The sequence below is a fragment of the Dermacentor silvarum genome, chromosome 10, assembly GCF_013339745.2.
Source record: "Dermacentor silvarum isolate Dsil-2018 chromosome 10, BIME_Dsil_1.4, whole genome shotgun sequence".
Taxonomy (NCBI): Eukaryota; Metazoa; Arthropoda; class Arachnida; order Ixodida; family Ixodidae; genus Dermacentor; species Dermacentor silvarum.
In genome coordinates, this window is record NC_051163.1 from 45430284 (window position 1) to 45445411 (window position 15128).

Below are 15128 nucleotides of genomic sequence, written 5' to 3' on the forward strand. Positions count from 1 at the left end.
GAACTGCTCAACTTTTTTCTCTCATTTGCAAAACATTGATTTGAATCGGTTCATCAGTTGTGCCACAGAAGCACTTCTGCGTTTTACGTGTATCTGAGTATAGTAAATCGAAGCAAATCGGAGCCCCGAGGAAAAGCTTCGTCCAGGGCGTGTTCCAGGGCTCCAGGGCGTGTTCAAAGGTGTACTGACAAATGTTTTCGAGGATGTCGAAACTCGACGAAAACGCTCCTCGCGTGTGCAAGAATTGCATTTACCATGTTTGAAGGTCGAGAAATCATTTAGTTTATTTGTTTTTAGTTCGTACAAAGTAGGTAGTCTAGCAATGCCGGACTTCTCTAATTCTTATCGAGGCGGAATGCAAAGAGCGCGTGAACCGCATATTAGGGGAACGTTAAAAAACCACAAGTGGCCGCAATGAATCCTGAGCCCTAACTATGACGTAACTAATAGCCCCGTGTTCCGTTTGGACGTTAAACTCTGTTAAAAAGAGAAAGAAGAAGGCGAAAGCCGTTCAACTGCGAGGAGAGGAGTTGAGTCCATGGTTGCATAAACAGCGTCTCCTGCAGTGGTACAGCCACGGAAATTCTAGAAAAGTTGTGCAGGCGACACGATCGGTTTCAAGGAGGAAATCCATGACTTTGATTGGCCTATGTTCGTTGGGTTGGATGAAAATTGGGTCTTCTATTGGGATGATTACTGGCTGCGGAATCATCAAGTTCGACGGGAATAGGCGGGCTGTATGCATAATTATATTGGCTTGCATCGACAACATTTTCCCGGTGCATAGGTACGCCGAGTTATACAGCAGGTACAAGATTAATTACTTCAGTGTAGTACTATAAAGGCAAAAACAAGTTTATCGAGTAATGAGTAACCTAAGGCGTCACCTCTCCACCTCCCTGCGGTGAATAAGCGTCTACGGCATTTTGCTCATAAGCACAAGGTCGTAGGGTTTGGTTCCCTGCTGCGGCGGCCGAATTCCCATGGGAACGGATTACAGGTGTTCGAAAAAGTCCCAGTTGTTCATGGTTAATACGGAGACCATCGCTAAGGCATCTGTCGCCGCGAAGACAGTTGCTTCGGGCCGTAAAAGCGAGAGTTAAGCGAGAGCGTGTCAAAGCGAGAGGTTGAAGGGCCCCATTACGCAGAAAGCACGGCGCCGCCGGCGTTGACTGTGCGTTGGCCGTGAGGCGAAAATTGTCGTCGAATCACAGCGCGGTGCAACGGCGCGTTTCTTCCAATCACAGATGGGCGCACGCGGCGTGCGCCGCTCGGTTCCTTGCAACACCACCAGATAGCACTCGCGTCCGCGCATCCGCGGCAGCGGGGCACCGGCCGTGCGGGGGAAAGCAAATAAAAGAGCCCGAAAGCTCGCCTTTTGCATGGCGATCGCTGCAAGCGTTGACCGGTAGAGATTACGGTTGCATAAGCTGCAGTTGCCGGGAAGCGTGAGAAGGTGAGAAGAAGTTGGTGACCCTTAAATGCTATCGCGCTCTACTCTATAAGGTGAAATTTAAGCGTCTCCCCAGTGTTCGGTATTAACTTCCCTGCGTTTCGCATTGTTATTCACGTCGTCGTGTTACCAGCGTCGTCGGTTCCCTTGCGGGCATTTTTTATGAATCTTGTCGTAATAGTGGTTCTCGCAGTTCGTCATCGTAGCTGTTACCACTAGATTCGTTATCGTCGTCGGCGTACCAGTTGACTCCATGTTTATCTTATCATTCTCGTTGTCGCTGCTATCAAGACAACAATCGCTAGTCTTGAATGATATTCTAAGTAAGACGTTTCCAAACCAATGCAAAAGCTCCACCAACTTGTGACTTGGTCAATGACCAAAAGCCTCTGTTTTTCTGATATCCAACATGACCGGATCAATATTCCTGCAATTCTTAACTTTGAGTGTCCGTCTGTACTTTTCTTAAGTCGAGCTCGTTCACTTATACCTGATTTCCAATATCCGTTCTTAGGGTTCTTTATGAGCAGCCCTCCTATCATGCATTCATAGTTATCCATTCGAAACACACTTTTGCCGCAAGGTGCTGTAGCCACGACTGTAGCCTCGAGACGCACATAGCGAACTTGTTATAAATCATGTAATGCCAGAACACACTTCCTTATCAAAACACTTCTTAACCTTTATTTTTCACACATTCCACAACTTAGGGAATCTTGCCGTTGTTAGGACTGGCCTGTGTGGTGAACAATTTGTGTCGCGCGGCCAAAGGCACGGCGAAAGCCCGGACGTTTCAAATACGCCGTGCAGCCCGCAACTGTTTGAAAAAAAATGTCGCAGTTTCGCCCGAAAGGCGAAGCATCGATTGCTATAGCAAATTAGTAGAGAGCTATTCGGAGTAGGAATAGTAGTTCTATCGGCTGCATAAACTTGGACACATTGGCTTACTAACTGAATTAACAATCGTAGTGTCAGCGCGCACAAGCAAACATGAATAGATCACACTGAATGACCGCAGCCAACGACTGTCAAAACGCTGGCAGCAAGCGCAGGTTCGCGCGGTCTATCGCTTCAACGGAAACTGAGCGGCGAATGCACAGCGCATACAAAGGTCACAGCCGTGTGGAGATAAGACACGGTGCGGACGACCGGCATCCCCGGGCAAAGCGCAAAGGAGAAGTTCTTGGCAGAGGAGAAGCTGCCCCCCCCTCCCCCCCCCTCTTCCGCTTTGTTGCTTTCGCGTGGGAGATGAAGTGGCAAGATACGTCTTTGGTGCCGGAGTACAGCGCCGCCCCGCCACCCTCCCTCCCATACCCCCACGGTCTTTTGCGCGATGGTCACGTTTGCTTTCCGCCGAGCGTTCGCTCTCCGTGATAGCACGCGTCCCCCGCGCACTTTCGCTCGTGCATACGGCGCGCGGCGACGACTTTATCGCCCTTGAAATCTATGCGGAACCTCACGCCGACGGCGACGGCGACGGCGACGGCAGAAATCCGGTAGAAGTGTCCATATAATTGCCATCGCAATAAAACGCCTAGGGGGACGCAACGGCGAAAAGACGATAGCCTTTGTGCGCGCCTTCTCGCCTCCTTCTCCACGGCGCGCGCGACGCCCTGATGTCTGCGTGAGCTCGCCAGTTCTGTCTCCCTTCAATGAGCGGAACGTGTGCTGTCTCCATTCAGTGAGCGTCGTGTGTGCATTCGCTCCCTCTCCTCGGAACGGAAGACGCCGGCGGTGTCTGTGTGTGCGTGTGCGCGCGTCAGTGCTTTTCCCTCTGCTGGGTCAGTAGCGGTTAGAAAATGCGTTGAACTGGCTGCCATGTACCGAGTGGCGGCCGCAAGCGTGGAGAGCGTTCGCTTTCTCCTGCTGAGCGAGGGCGTTCCAGACCACGAAGTTCATCTTACTCCGTGTTCTAGACTCTATAAAGGACGCCCCCGCGAACGGACTTCAGCCTTCAGCACAAGCCTTCAGTGCAGTGTCTGTGTCGCCTTCCGTCAGAAAGCTTGTAGAGCTGACCGCTCCGTACATGGTACTTAGTAGCGCAAAACTCGAAATAAAAGATAACAGTGAAGGCGGGAGGAAAGGAAATACGAGCGCTACACTCACAAATGTTTATTCCGAAGCAGGGCTTGCTATATATACACAAACATACGCATGCGCAAACGCATAAAACACACAAAGCGCACCCTTTGTGTGTTTTATGCGTTTGCGCATGCGTATGATTGTGTATATATAGCAAGCCCTGCTTCGGAATAAACAGTTGTGAGTGTAGCGCTCGTCTTTCCTTTCCTCCCGCCTTCACTGTTTTCTTTTATTTCGAGCTTTGCGCTACTAAGTATCATGTTCAGTAAACGCCAACTCGCCCAAGAAGAAGTTATTCTGACCGTTCCGTAGCGATGTAATTAAACGTCATTCTCATCGTTACGTCGTCACCGTGTCCTCTGCCTGGCCCCCTCAAGACTCGTTAGCCGCTGCAAAGCGGAGCCAGCGGCACGCTCCTTTCATGTGGTGCCCGTAGTTAACGCCGTAGTCAAGCAAGCACTCCTTGAGTGCGGCTTTCTCCTGCGCCATGAAGAAGCATCTCACCCACACTTATTATTTTTTTTGCACAATCGTAATGCCCCTGGCGACGGCTGTAATGGTGCCATTGGCTGACAGTTGCGATAACCCAATTTTGCATTTCAGACGCACTGCTGAGAACTCCCTCGTGGGAAAACAAAAACAAGAAAGACGCCGGTCGCAAACGTTCATGGCAGTTTCAACGTCACTAAATCTTGTGGTCCGAGATATTCTTCTAGCTCGTCGCACAGCCACAACACGCCTTTCGAGAGCCTAAAATGCCTTCACAACTCTTCCTCGCTTAAGTCGAACGCGTCGCGTCGATGCCGTTGTCTTTCGCGAACGCTCGCTAGTAACACATACGAAGAAGCCGCCATTGGCATCCCGTCGGCTAGCGCGAGACTAGCTGACGGCCTCGGTTGCCTTAGCAATCATCGAGACCATGCTATCTAACGCACGCGACCCTCGAGCGAACCACTCCTCCACGGTACCGCTCGTGCAGAAGACAGCTTCTCTTTGCACATGGTTTACAACCTGTGTGACGAAACACAATTTGCACGCACGATGCCAAGCTCCAGCCAATAGCGTAAAGCCAACCGGTTCCAAAGGGAACCGTTATAGAATATGGCTCCAGCGCAGCATATATGATACTGGGAGAGATATACGATGTGTGCTGAGAGTGTAGCGTACACTATACTTACAGTCTCTGCCTGTGCAGGGCACCGAAACTTGAACGGAAAATATTATGTGGTGGCTCTTGTAAATGGATCAAAACAGATGCGAAAGAAAACTGATGACGTTCGCTGTTTTCCAGTTTGGATGTCTGGGTAAAAAAAACTCCTGACGTCGCAACGACGCACAATAATATTTGCGTCTATCCTCAGACGCATTCTATGCAAATTCCATGTATTTGAATAGAATTGAATATCCATATGCACCGTTACCAATAGACAGTAGAGCCGCCATGGCAACACAGAAGGAGTACAGTGCACACAGATGCGCCCGGAAAAGTACGGACAACAAGAAGCTTGCCCGCAACTGGCGGTTTATTTGAAAGATTACAAGATAGCGCAGCCAGGCTGCAAAAACACATACGCGCAACAATATCTGTATCGATCATCCCTCTGAAAACAACGTGAGACAATGACGGAACGCTTACAAAGGCACCCTACTTCCGTGGTTTCAAGGAATCGCACATGTACAGTCGAACCCAGATATATCGAATCTGAAGGGGATCACAAATATATATATATATATATATATATATATATATAATAAAAATTTTATAGAAAATTTTCAAGGGGATTTTACTGCTGCTCGTTATACACAATTATTCGGTATATGCGGGTTCGATATATCTGGCTTCAACTCTATGAGCATTCAAAGCGCCTTATCTCTTCTTCAGACACACCACACGAGTTCCATTAAAGATTTTTGCATGACACATTATTTGCATTTCCTTAGATAGATAGATAGATAGATAGATAGATAGATAGATAGATAGATAGATAGATAGATAGATAGATAGATAGATAGATAGATAGATAGACTTTATTAGAAAGAATTACTCCATCTCCCGCTAAAGGGAACCATGTGTGGATGCGAAGCAGCGAGGAGATGGTTAGCTTGAGCGGGAGATGGTTTCGCGGCAGCGGCCCGAGCGCTCATCGGGCCGCGCGCTCCGTCATTTACATACCGCGGAACTACCGTGGCGCCCCCAGCGGAGTATGCAGCTGTCGCACCACCTGTCATGCGCGCCGCTCCGGATTCCTAGAGGAGAGAAAGGGGGAGCGTAGGAGAGGAGAAAGGGGGAGGGGACGCGCATGCGCTGTGGGGGTGTGGGACGCCGCGGGAAGCAGGACGGACAAAGCACCCGCCATAAGCTGCTTCGCATCTAAAATAATCAGAGTTTTGTTTTGGCCCGAAGGGGCATCGCTAATGGTCGTCGGGGCCCCTAGTCCAGCGCTCCGCTGGCTCTTGCCATCTTCTCTGCTCTCTGAGTCAGCTTGAACTGGTCGTCGAGGGCCGAGCTGGGCAGCAGTGCCTCCCATGGCGCCCTCGTGGTGTTCGTGTCGTGGTGTTCTATGTTGTCTAACGTGCACTCCCACGTAATGTGGTATAGGGTTGGTGTGGCCCCGCACCATGGGCATTCGTCCCTGTAGGCTGTGGGGGGCATGTGATGTCATATGTGTAGGTTCGTGTAAGCGCCTGTCTGAAGCCCACGCCAGGCAGCGGCATCCTCCGTCTTTAGTTTTCGGTGGGGTGGGGGATATCGCAAGCGACTCCCTCTGTGGTAGTTCAGGATTGCTGAATACTCGGTGTCAACTGGGTCAGGGTCATCTGCCGTCGCCGTGATGAGTGCTCGGTTAAGTACAAATTCTCGAGCTGCTCTGTCGGCATACAGGTTACCCGTGATGTTAACGCGGCCCGGTATCCAGATGGTGGTTTTGGTGGTGATGTCGTCAGTGTCCTCCTTGGGTATTTGAGCTACGACTTGTGCAGCAGGTCTTGCGATTCGTCCCTGTAGCAAGTTGCGGCAGGCGTGCTGCGAATCCGTGAGGATCGTCAGTGGTTTGTTTGCGTGTTGGTCTTCGCGGATGGCTAACGCGATAGCCAGCTCTTCGGCTTCGGTGACCGTGCAGGGGCGGGTCGATGCTCCGGATGTAATGTGGCCTCGGCGGTCACAGACCACTGCCGCTGCGCCCTTATTCTTCGTCCCGTGGCTGACATGGCAGCGTCCGTAAAACAGGCCATGGTATGAAACCTGAATGTTTTCTCTACGTACTGGGCCCTCGCTCTCCTCCTGACGGAGTGTAGGTTAGGGTCCATGTTGCGTGGTATTGGGGCAATGGGATACATGTCCTGGACGTGACGAGGTATGGTGAGGGTTTCTTGGGTTCATGGTGTTGTGGCTTTGAAGCCCAAGGTTCGTAGGACCTGCGGTCGTGTGTGAGTCCACGCAAGTCTCTGTTGTTGTGAGACGTGAAGGGCTTCTGTGAGTTCGCAGAGGGCGTTGTGTAACCCTAGCGCCAATAATTACACAGTCTATGCACTCATCGGCAGGCGGAGAGTGATCTTGAAAGCCATCCTCAAGAGCGTGTCGGCCTGTTTTGTCTCGGATTGTGTCAAGTGGTAGTAGGGCAGGCTGTATGAGATTCTGCTCAAAACTAGGCGCCTTACCGGTCGAAGGGTGTCTCTTTCCTTCATGCCTCTACATTCTTGGATGTTACGCGCGATATCATGCGTGATATCGCCTTTACACTGGTTTTAAGGAGCGTAAGGGTGTGCGTATACCTGCTGGTTAGACTGCAGTCACATGCCCAGCACCTTGAGCAATTTCTTCTCTGGTACGAGGCCCCCATTGAGGTGTACCTCGAGTTCTCGTGTTGGGTCTGTCGGGACCTTGTGGTTACCCCGGCCTCGCCAGACTTGTATGAGTTCGGATTTCTCGGGCGAGCGTTGTAGTCCCCATTGGATGACGTATTCTTGAGGTGAGCTACAGTTTGCATCCGTTCTTCTTTTTCAATGAGGGACCCTGTTGTGCTCCAGAGTATTATGTCGTCTGCGTAGAAGGCGTGGCAGAGGCCTTCTACGCACGTCCTGCAATTTTCTTGCAAGGCCGATCATGGCGACGTTGAAGAGCGTGGGTGAGCTGACAGCTCCTTGTGGTGTGCCCTCGTTGCGAGCGTGGTATACTAAAGTCTGCATCTCCCCAATCTTCAGCTCTGCCGTGCGGTGGCTTAGGAAGATCTGAATGTACTTGTACGTTCGCTCGCCGCAGTTGGTGTTGGCGAGCCCTTCTAGGATTCCTTAGTGGCTGACGTTGTCGAAAGCTCCTTTGATGTCGATTGCTAGGAGGGCATGTTCGCCGCTGCGGGGAACGTTGCTGAGGACTTCTTCCTTGATTTGGAGTAATACGTCTTGTGTGGACAAGCCTGCGCGGAAACCGAACATGGTGTCCGGCAGGTGCTTGTCTTCCAAGTGTCTCTCCAGTCTCTTGTCTATGATTTTCTCGTACACCTTACCCAGGCAGGATGTGAGCGAGATGGGTCTGAGGTTTTCAATTGCCAATTTCTTGCCCGGTTTGGGGATCATGACTATTCGTGTGTGTTTCCATATCGTCGGCACCGTACCTTGTTCCCAGTGTTGGTTGAGAAAGCCAGTGAGCGCGGAGATGGCCTTGTCCCTGAGGTTTCTGATCATGGTGTTCGTGATGTGATCCGTGCCCGCCGCTGTGTTACAGGTGGTGGCTGCGATGGCCGCTCTCACCTACCTCGTTTTCTGTGATAGTTTCGTCCAATAGTAGGTTGGGTTGTCCCGCGTATGGTGTTGTACATGGTTGTGTGGGAGCGGGATCTTCATAGTACTTGGTCTTGATGGCGTCGATGAGGTCTTGTTGGCTGCCTGGATACGTGTGTAGTAACCGCTCCAGGACCTTGTGCCCCTCTCCTTTGGTTTTGTACTCGGAACACTTTGACAACGTCATGGCGGTGACGCAATAATTTTCGAGTAGAAACTCTATTTGCAGAAAGTGTCCGTCGTTATAATTATTGGCACAGAATTTATAAAAGCGTGGACAACTTTCTGGACACTTCCTCTGTATTGTATGAACCATTCACGTTGAATGTGAGCCGTTCACGCAACACCTCTTCATTTCAGACGACGCGTGATGGCTGCGATCGACAATCGTGGGATGCCCACAAAGGTGCCCTATTTCAGTGCTTTCTAAGAGTGGTGCTTCTATGAAAAACTGCGCATTTAATCCGTAGCATTCTACAAATCACAACGGGTTTTCAGCAGGCGTGGTACGTCGAGAGTTTCCTGGAGCCCACCATGCCTAAATAGGGAGCCCAGACAGCGGAAAAACCTCAGTAGTGTCCCAGTAATGCTCCCAAAGGAAGCAGAATTTCACCAGTTCTGCCATCACTTAATCCATCACGTGATGAATAACGCGCCTGACAGACCAATCGGAGGGTGGGACTTGCTGAGCGTATGACCAGCGTTGGAGATTCCTCGAAGAGGCTGTTACGAAGCTGTGTACGGCGGGGTAGCACACCGGATTTTATTTCAATGGTTGAAGTATTATCTTGAGGTAAAGCGCAAAAGAGTACGCAGGACGACAGAGGATACGAAGACACAGCGCTCTACTCTGTCGCCCCCCATGCTCTTTTGCGTTTTACCTCAAATCAAATCCCGCACGGCGGCCAAATTTCGATGGGGGCGAAATGCAAAACACACCCGTTGATTTAGATTTAGGTGCACATTAAGGAACCTAAGATGGTCAAAATTGTTCCGGAGTCCCCACTACGGCGTGCCTCATAGATCGTGGTTTCGGCACGTAAAACACCAGAATTTAATTTCATTGTAATGCAGTACCAATTAGCCCCCCATTCTGTTATATTGAAGTAATATCATTGAAGAGAGAGAGAGAGAAATAGAAGAGAGGAAAGGCAGGGATGTTAACCCGACGCACGTCCGGTTTGCTACCCTGCACTGTGGGAAGGGGGTATAGGGATGAAAAGAGAGTGAAAGAAATAGAGAGAGCACAGTTTCGCGCACAAAGAAACTTCGCACGAAGTCTACAGACGGTCGCCAAGACCTGTCGACTTGAGATAGTGCAACAAGGCTTTCGTGGCTTTCTGTGCCATCGACGCATACGGCCATGGTCCAAGGATCTTCATTTCAGAAAATGGTCGAAAGTCCAGCCGGTTCTATGCTGTCCGGAGAGCTTCACGCTCGACGTCGAACTGGGGACAGAGACATAACACATGTTCAATTGTTTCTGTAGTTCCACAAGAGTCGCACATGGGCGTATCGCCAATTCCAATGCGGAATGAGTAGGCCTTTGTAAATGCCACCCCGAGCCAGAGGCGGCACAAGACTGTCGCCTCATAGCGGGAAATGTTTGATGGCACTTGTAGCTTCAAGGAAGGGTCAATTTTGTGGAGATGACACTTCGGGAGGTTAAGAGAAGACCAATATTTGCATGTCATAGCTTTAGCCACGATATGAAGTTTTCCTGCAGCGTCGGTCCTGGATAAGGGGATTGGGACTGGTCGGCCTTCCATATGAGCAGACCGGGCGGCTTCGTCGGCGAGGTCATTACCAGCAATGCTGGTATGTCCCGGTAGCCACTGAAATACAATTTCATGCCCTTTAGCGATAGCTTGATGGTGGTCTTCTCTTATTTCATATACCAGCTGCTCATGAGTCCTGTGAAAAATGGCAAAATGTAGACTCTGAAGTGCTGCCTTAGAATCACAAAATCTGACCCATTTCAGAGGTGTCTCTTGCAGAAGGTATTGTACAGCAGCACGCAGGGCAGCAAGCTCTGCCGCTGATGATGCTGTCACGTGTGACAGTTTGAACTTGAGTGTGGTTTTCGTAGCCGGAATGACAACGGCACCTGAAGAACTGGTAGATGAGACGGAGCCATCAGTATAGATGTGTATTCGGTCCCAGTAGGTCTCATTCATTAATAGCAGTGTCATCTGTTTAAGAGCTATTCTTGGGTGATTGGCCTTCTTCTTTACTCCCGGAATACTTAGGCGAACCTGAGGCTGTTGCAGGCACCACAAGGGTAATGAAGGCCTTGCTGCTGGGGTGTATCCTGATGGAAGGCAATCTGGATTGGTGACGATAACTTCAGAAAACGTGGAACGAGGTCTCTGCGAAGGCAAGAACGCCAAGTGATGATCAGGGACGCGGGAAAGATGGCGGATATGCGCCCTGAGACAATCCACTGCAACGTATGTTTGGATCGGATGATCTTTGGCGAGGACGATTGTTGCAGGTGTTGACGCGCCGCGAGGAAGTCCTAAGCAAGTGCGCAATGCTTGGCCCTGTAAGCTCTCCAACGAGCGAACATTTGACTTGCACGTATTGGGCAACACTGGAAGGCTGTAGCGTAGGTATCCCAGAAATAGAGCTCTGTACAACTGAAGCATGGAGCATACAGATGTACCCCATGTTTCCCCGCACATGAATCTCAGTACCTGGGCTATCGACGACAGTTTTTTCTTCAGGTACGAGCAATGAGGGCTCCAGGAAAGATTGCGGTCGATTATTAAACCTAAAAATCGATGGGTCTTTGCGTAGGCAATAGTGTGTCCATTAATATAGACTGGGTATGGTGTCATAAGTTTCCTTGTGAATGCAACCAATGCGCATTTCTCGGTTGACACAGTCAAGCCTTGTGCTTGAAGATATGCTGATGTCAAGGTTGCTGCCCGTTGCAAACGCGCACGCACCTGAAGCCGAGTAACTGCAGAAGTCCAAAGGCAGATATCATCTGCGTATATCGAGAGGCAGATTGTCTTAGGTAAAACGTCAGTTAGTCCAATGAGTGTCACATTGAACAACGTCGGACTCAATACTCCTCCCTGAGGCACGCCGCAGTACGTGTAATGTTCAGCTGTGGGACCATCTTCTGTTTGCACAAAAAACGACCGGCGAGTTATGTAGTCGGATAACCAACGAAGCATGCGGCCGCCGATTCCAATAGTCTCCAGGGAGGTGACGATGGCATCATGTGCAACGTTGTCATACGCGCCTTTCACGTCAAGAAAGAGCGCAACTGATATGCGCTTACGGGTTTTCTCCTGCTGCACAAACGTTGTGAGGTCAATAACGCTGTCAATTGAAGAACGACCCCGACGAAATCCTGCCATGGAAGCGGGGTAGATATTGTAACGCTCGAGATACCATTCTAGACGTGCAAGGACCATCCTTTCCATAACCTTGCCGATGCAGCTGGCAAGAGCAATAGGGCGATATGCCGCCAAGTCCAACGGAGATTTTCCCGGCTTTAGTAATGGTACCAGCCGACTTAACTTCCATTGCTGGGGAACTGTACCTCTATGCCATGAGTTGCTAAAGCTGTTCAGAAGCGTTCGTCTTGCCTCTTGTCCAAGGTGTCCCAGGGCAGAATAGGTGACGCCGTCAGGGCCTGGACAGGATGATCGTTTAGAGACTGCCAGGGCAACTTCGAGTTCTTCCAAGGTAAAGGACACGTCCATTTCCGGTACCTTAGCCACTGGGAGGTCCCTTACATCAACGTTGATGTTGACAGGCTCGCCAGTGACTCTCGCACAGAATTCCTCCGCCACACCAAGCTCTGTTTGGCCAAGATGGAGGGCCAAAGCTGCAAATGGGTGTCGTTGGTGTGGGGATGAACGAAGACCACGTACTGTCCTCCAGATATGTGAAAGCGGCTTGCGAGGGTCCAGTGACTCGCAGAATGTCCTCCATCGCTCACTCTCTAGTTTGTGTATGCGACGCTGAATTTTCTTTTGAATGCGACGAGCGTCTCTCAGATCATAAATTGATTTAGTGTGTCTGTATCGTCGTTCTGCACGCCGTCGAATCGCACGAAGTCTTTCAAGTTCAATGTCGAAATCCGTTCGGCTTGATGACAACGATGATGAACACTTGGAAACTTTAAGTGCTTCTGTGATGGTGTCAGCGATGTCGCCGTCGAAATCTCCCCCACATGCTTCTTCCATAAGCGACGTAAACCTAGTCCAGTCAGTGCTCTTCAAGATACCACGAGAGAAAGATCAAGTGAGTCCATTAATCGTTAAGTAGGTGGGAATGTGATCACTCCCATGAGTCTCGATGTCGCAAAACCATTTAACACGTGATGTGAAGTTCCGTGACACCAAAGTCAAGTCCAGGCAGCTGCTATATCTAGGACCCCACAGATACGTCGGGCTACCATCGTTCATGATGCAGAGGTCATAATCAGAGGCAAGCGATGCACCATTCCTTCCCCTGGAGTTTATCTTGGTGCTTCCCCAAAGCAAGTGGTGCGCATTGAAGTCCCCACTGATGACCCAGGGGCCATCAGTTTCCTTTAATATGTCTTTCAGTCTTTCAGGGTCAAACCGCCGTGATGGGGTGATGTAACAACCAATAAGAGTAAATGCCATTTTGTTCTTTTTGACGCGGAGGCATACGTATTGGTTGTAGTCATGAGGCTGAACAGCATGCGAAACATAGTTCAAGTCCGTGCGGATGTAAATGAGAACGTTGCTCCGTTCCTCGCATGTGGAAGATGCAAACGTTTCGCAACCATATAGTTTGTAGGGATTTGATACGTTCGGTTCACAAATAACAAGTATAGGGAACCAATTTATTCTCGGATTTGCGCCAATTTGCCTTGAATATCATTGAAGAAAATGCTTTGTTCTTCCCCGCTGATTTTATAAATCCAAAAAATAAAACGAACACGTCTAGCGGCTTTGATAACAATTTGATAAGCAACGCCTGGACACCATGTACAGGCTGTTCCAGGTGTTATGCAGAAAGCTTTGAAAAAGACTCATCATTCTACGCTAATAAAATTAATCGAATCTTGTTCTCAGTCCAACACAGGTCAATCACATCCAATGAGCAATAAATAGTAATCAAGTAACAATTGTGATTGCTACTCTAATTGTCCAGTTGTAAGGAGTCGCACGGACTTGTGTCAGGAGGTGCTTCCAGCAAAGTGCATACCGCGCGTTTATTATTTCTTTATGAAAAACGAAGAAAAAATCTCGCGAGATATCAATAATACAATGTGGCGATTTGCTCGCGCCTTAGTGGCAGCATCATTGGACTCAATAGAAAAGCGCGCATTCCAGCTCAGACACGCTGGTCAGGGCAATGCGTCCTCTTGTAGGTACGCAAAAAAAATGGTGAAAGCTGTTGTAGCGTTTGGAAACAGCGAACCCACAGTGACCTATTCCGCAGCAATAACTTCTACGCTGCTGGACGACTGAAACAGCTCGCACGGCTTGCAATATAACAACACTCCACAACAGTTGCGGCCACCCTCGCGATGACCTCTTGCAGCGATACAGATCGCCTAGTTGACCAGCTATGCCGACACATCAAGAAAAGAGCACACACAGATGCGTGTGGAAAAGTGCGGGCCACACGAGAGCTTGCTCGCAACTGTGTGTTTGATGTAAAGGTGGCACGTGTGGTGAGACACGCGCCCAACAGGTCATCCCTCTGAAAACAACACGACTCGTGGAAATGCCTTATGGCTTCGACATTATTGGTGCTTCAGCAGGGAACACCTCGACTTCTCGTTGGACTGGCATCACGCCGATTCCGTGTATAATAACAAAATATAAATTTCGTTCACTAACCGTGGTTGCTGAAAGATTGTCAATTTATGCGAATGTTATTCTGTTGGATGCACATATGTGATTGGAGCACGGATTCTGCTCCGGACGTTTCCTCGATGTCACACCAGCTGATGTGTCCTCTTCTAAGCCTGTCTGAGCGACCTTGAGCCCTCTTTCCCAGTGTTGCCTCAGCTACTGGTTTATCAGTAGTTCTATTTTTTTTATTTTTTTTTAGTGATTTCGTCATGAAGCTCTAGACCTCTAGATTCGACTGATCTTTGGCATCTGTCAGAGAACTGACAGCGAAGTTTACTGCTTTTAAAAAGTTGCGTACAAGTTTCTATTACTCGCCACTACAGATTTTTCAGTCGATTACTTCGAAAGTGCAATGAACTTTTACGGTGCCCAAACTACGCGAGATATATGTGCCTTTCTTTCTCTTTTCGGCTTACAATTAATAGTCCTCAGTACACTGACAACTTGAATCTACTGGTACCAGATGTCATTGAGGCCCTTCCAAAACTGGTTTGAAGGTTGTCACAAGCACCTTTTTATTAGTTATGGTGTCCAAGGTTTTCTGTCACCGTGTGGTTCCTACAATCTCGCACCGCGACAAGAATTTTGAAGGTCATTGTATTCTATTGCTGCTTCGCAGATGGTACATTGTACAACTAACAAAGAGAACTTAATCCCTGCCTGCAAAGGCTTCATTTAAAATATCTCTTTCACCAGCACAAGGAATCTACTGATCTCTACTCATTTTTGGGCAAAAATCTACGACTACTTTTTTTATAACTTGTCGCAGCGCTGCTCTCGACGCCGGAAGATACCTGATGGCTTCATTAGTCCGTAGTGTAATGTCTGCTATGGAACGACGCCCTAGGATCTATAAAAATGTCTCATTATTCTATCTTCTATTTATTGCAGAGTACTTTTGCAGTGACGTGCTGTATTTAGTTATGTGCTGGTGGGAACATCTTGAAAGTGACAGTCTTGCG

At 49.3% G+C, this 15128-nt stretch overlaps 1 protein-coding gene across 1 annotated transcript in view; it reads right to left on the reverse strand.

The window, feature by feature from the left end:
- Window positions 1–3907: 3907 nt before the first annotated feature.
- Window positions 3908–15128, reverse strand: part of LOC125941012 (uncharacterized) — a 29334-nt gene continuing 18113 nt past the window's right edge. Inside the window, exon 6 of the mRNA XM_049657888.1 lies at window positions 3908–4015. Within this exon, the coding sequence (XP_049513845.1) occupies window positions 3908–4015 (108 nt within the window). The remainder of the gene's footprint in view (window positions 4016–15128) is intronic.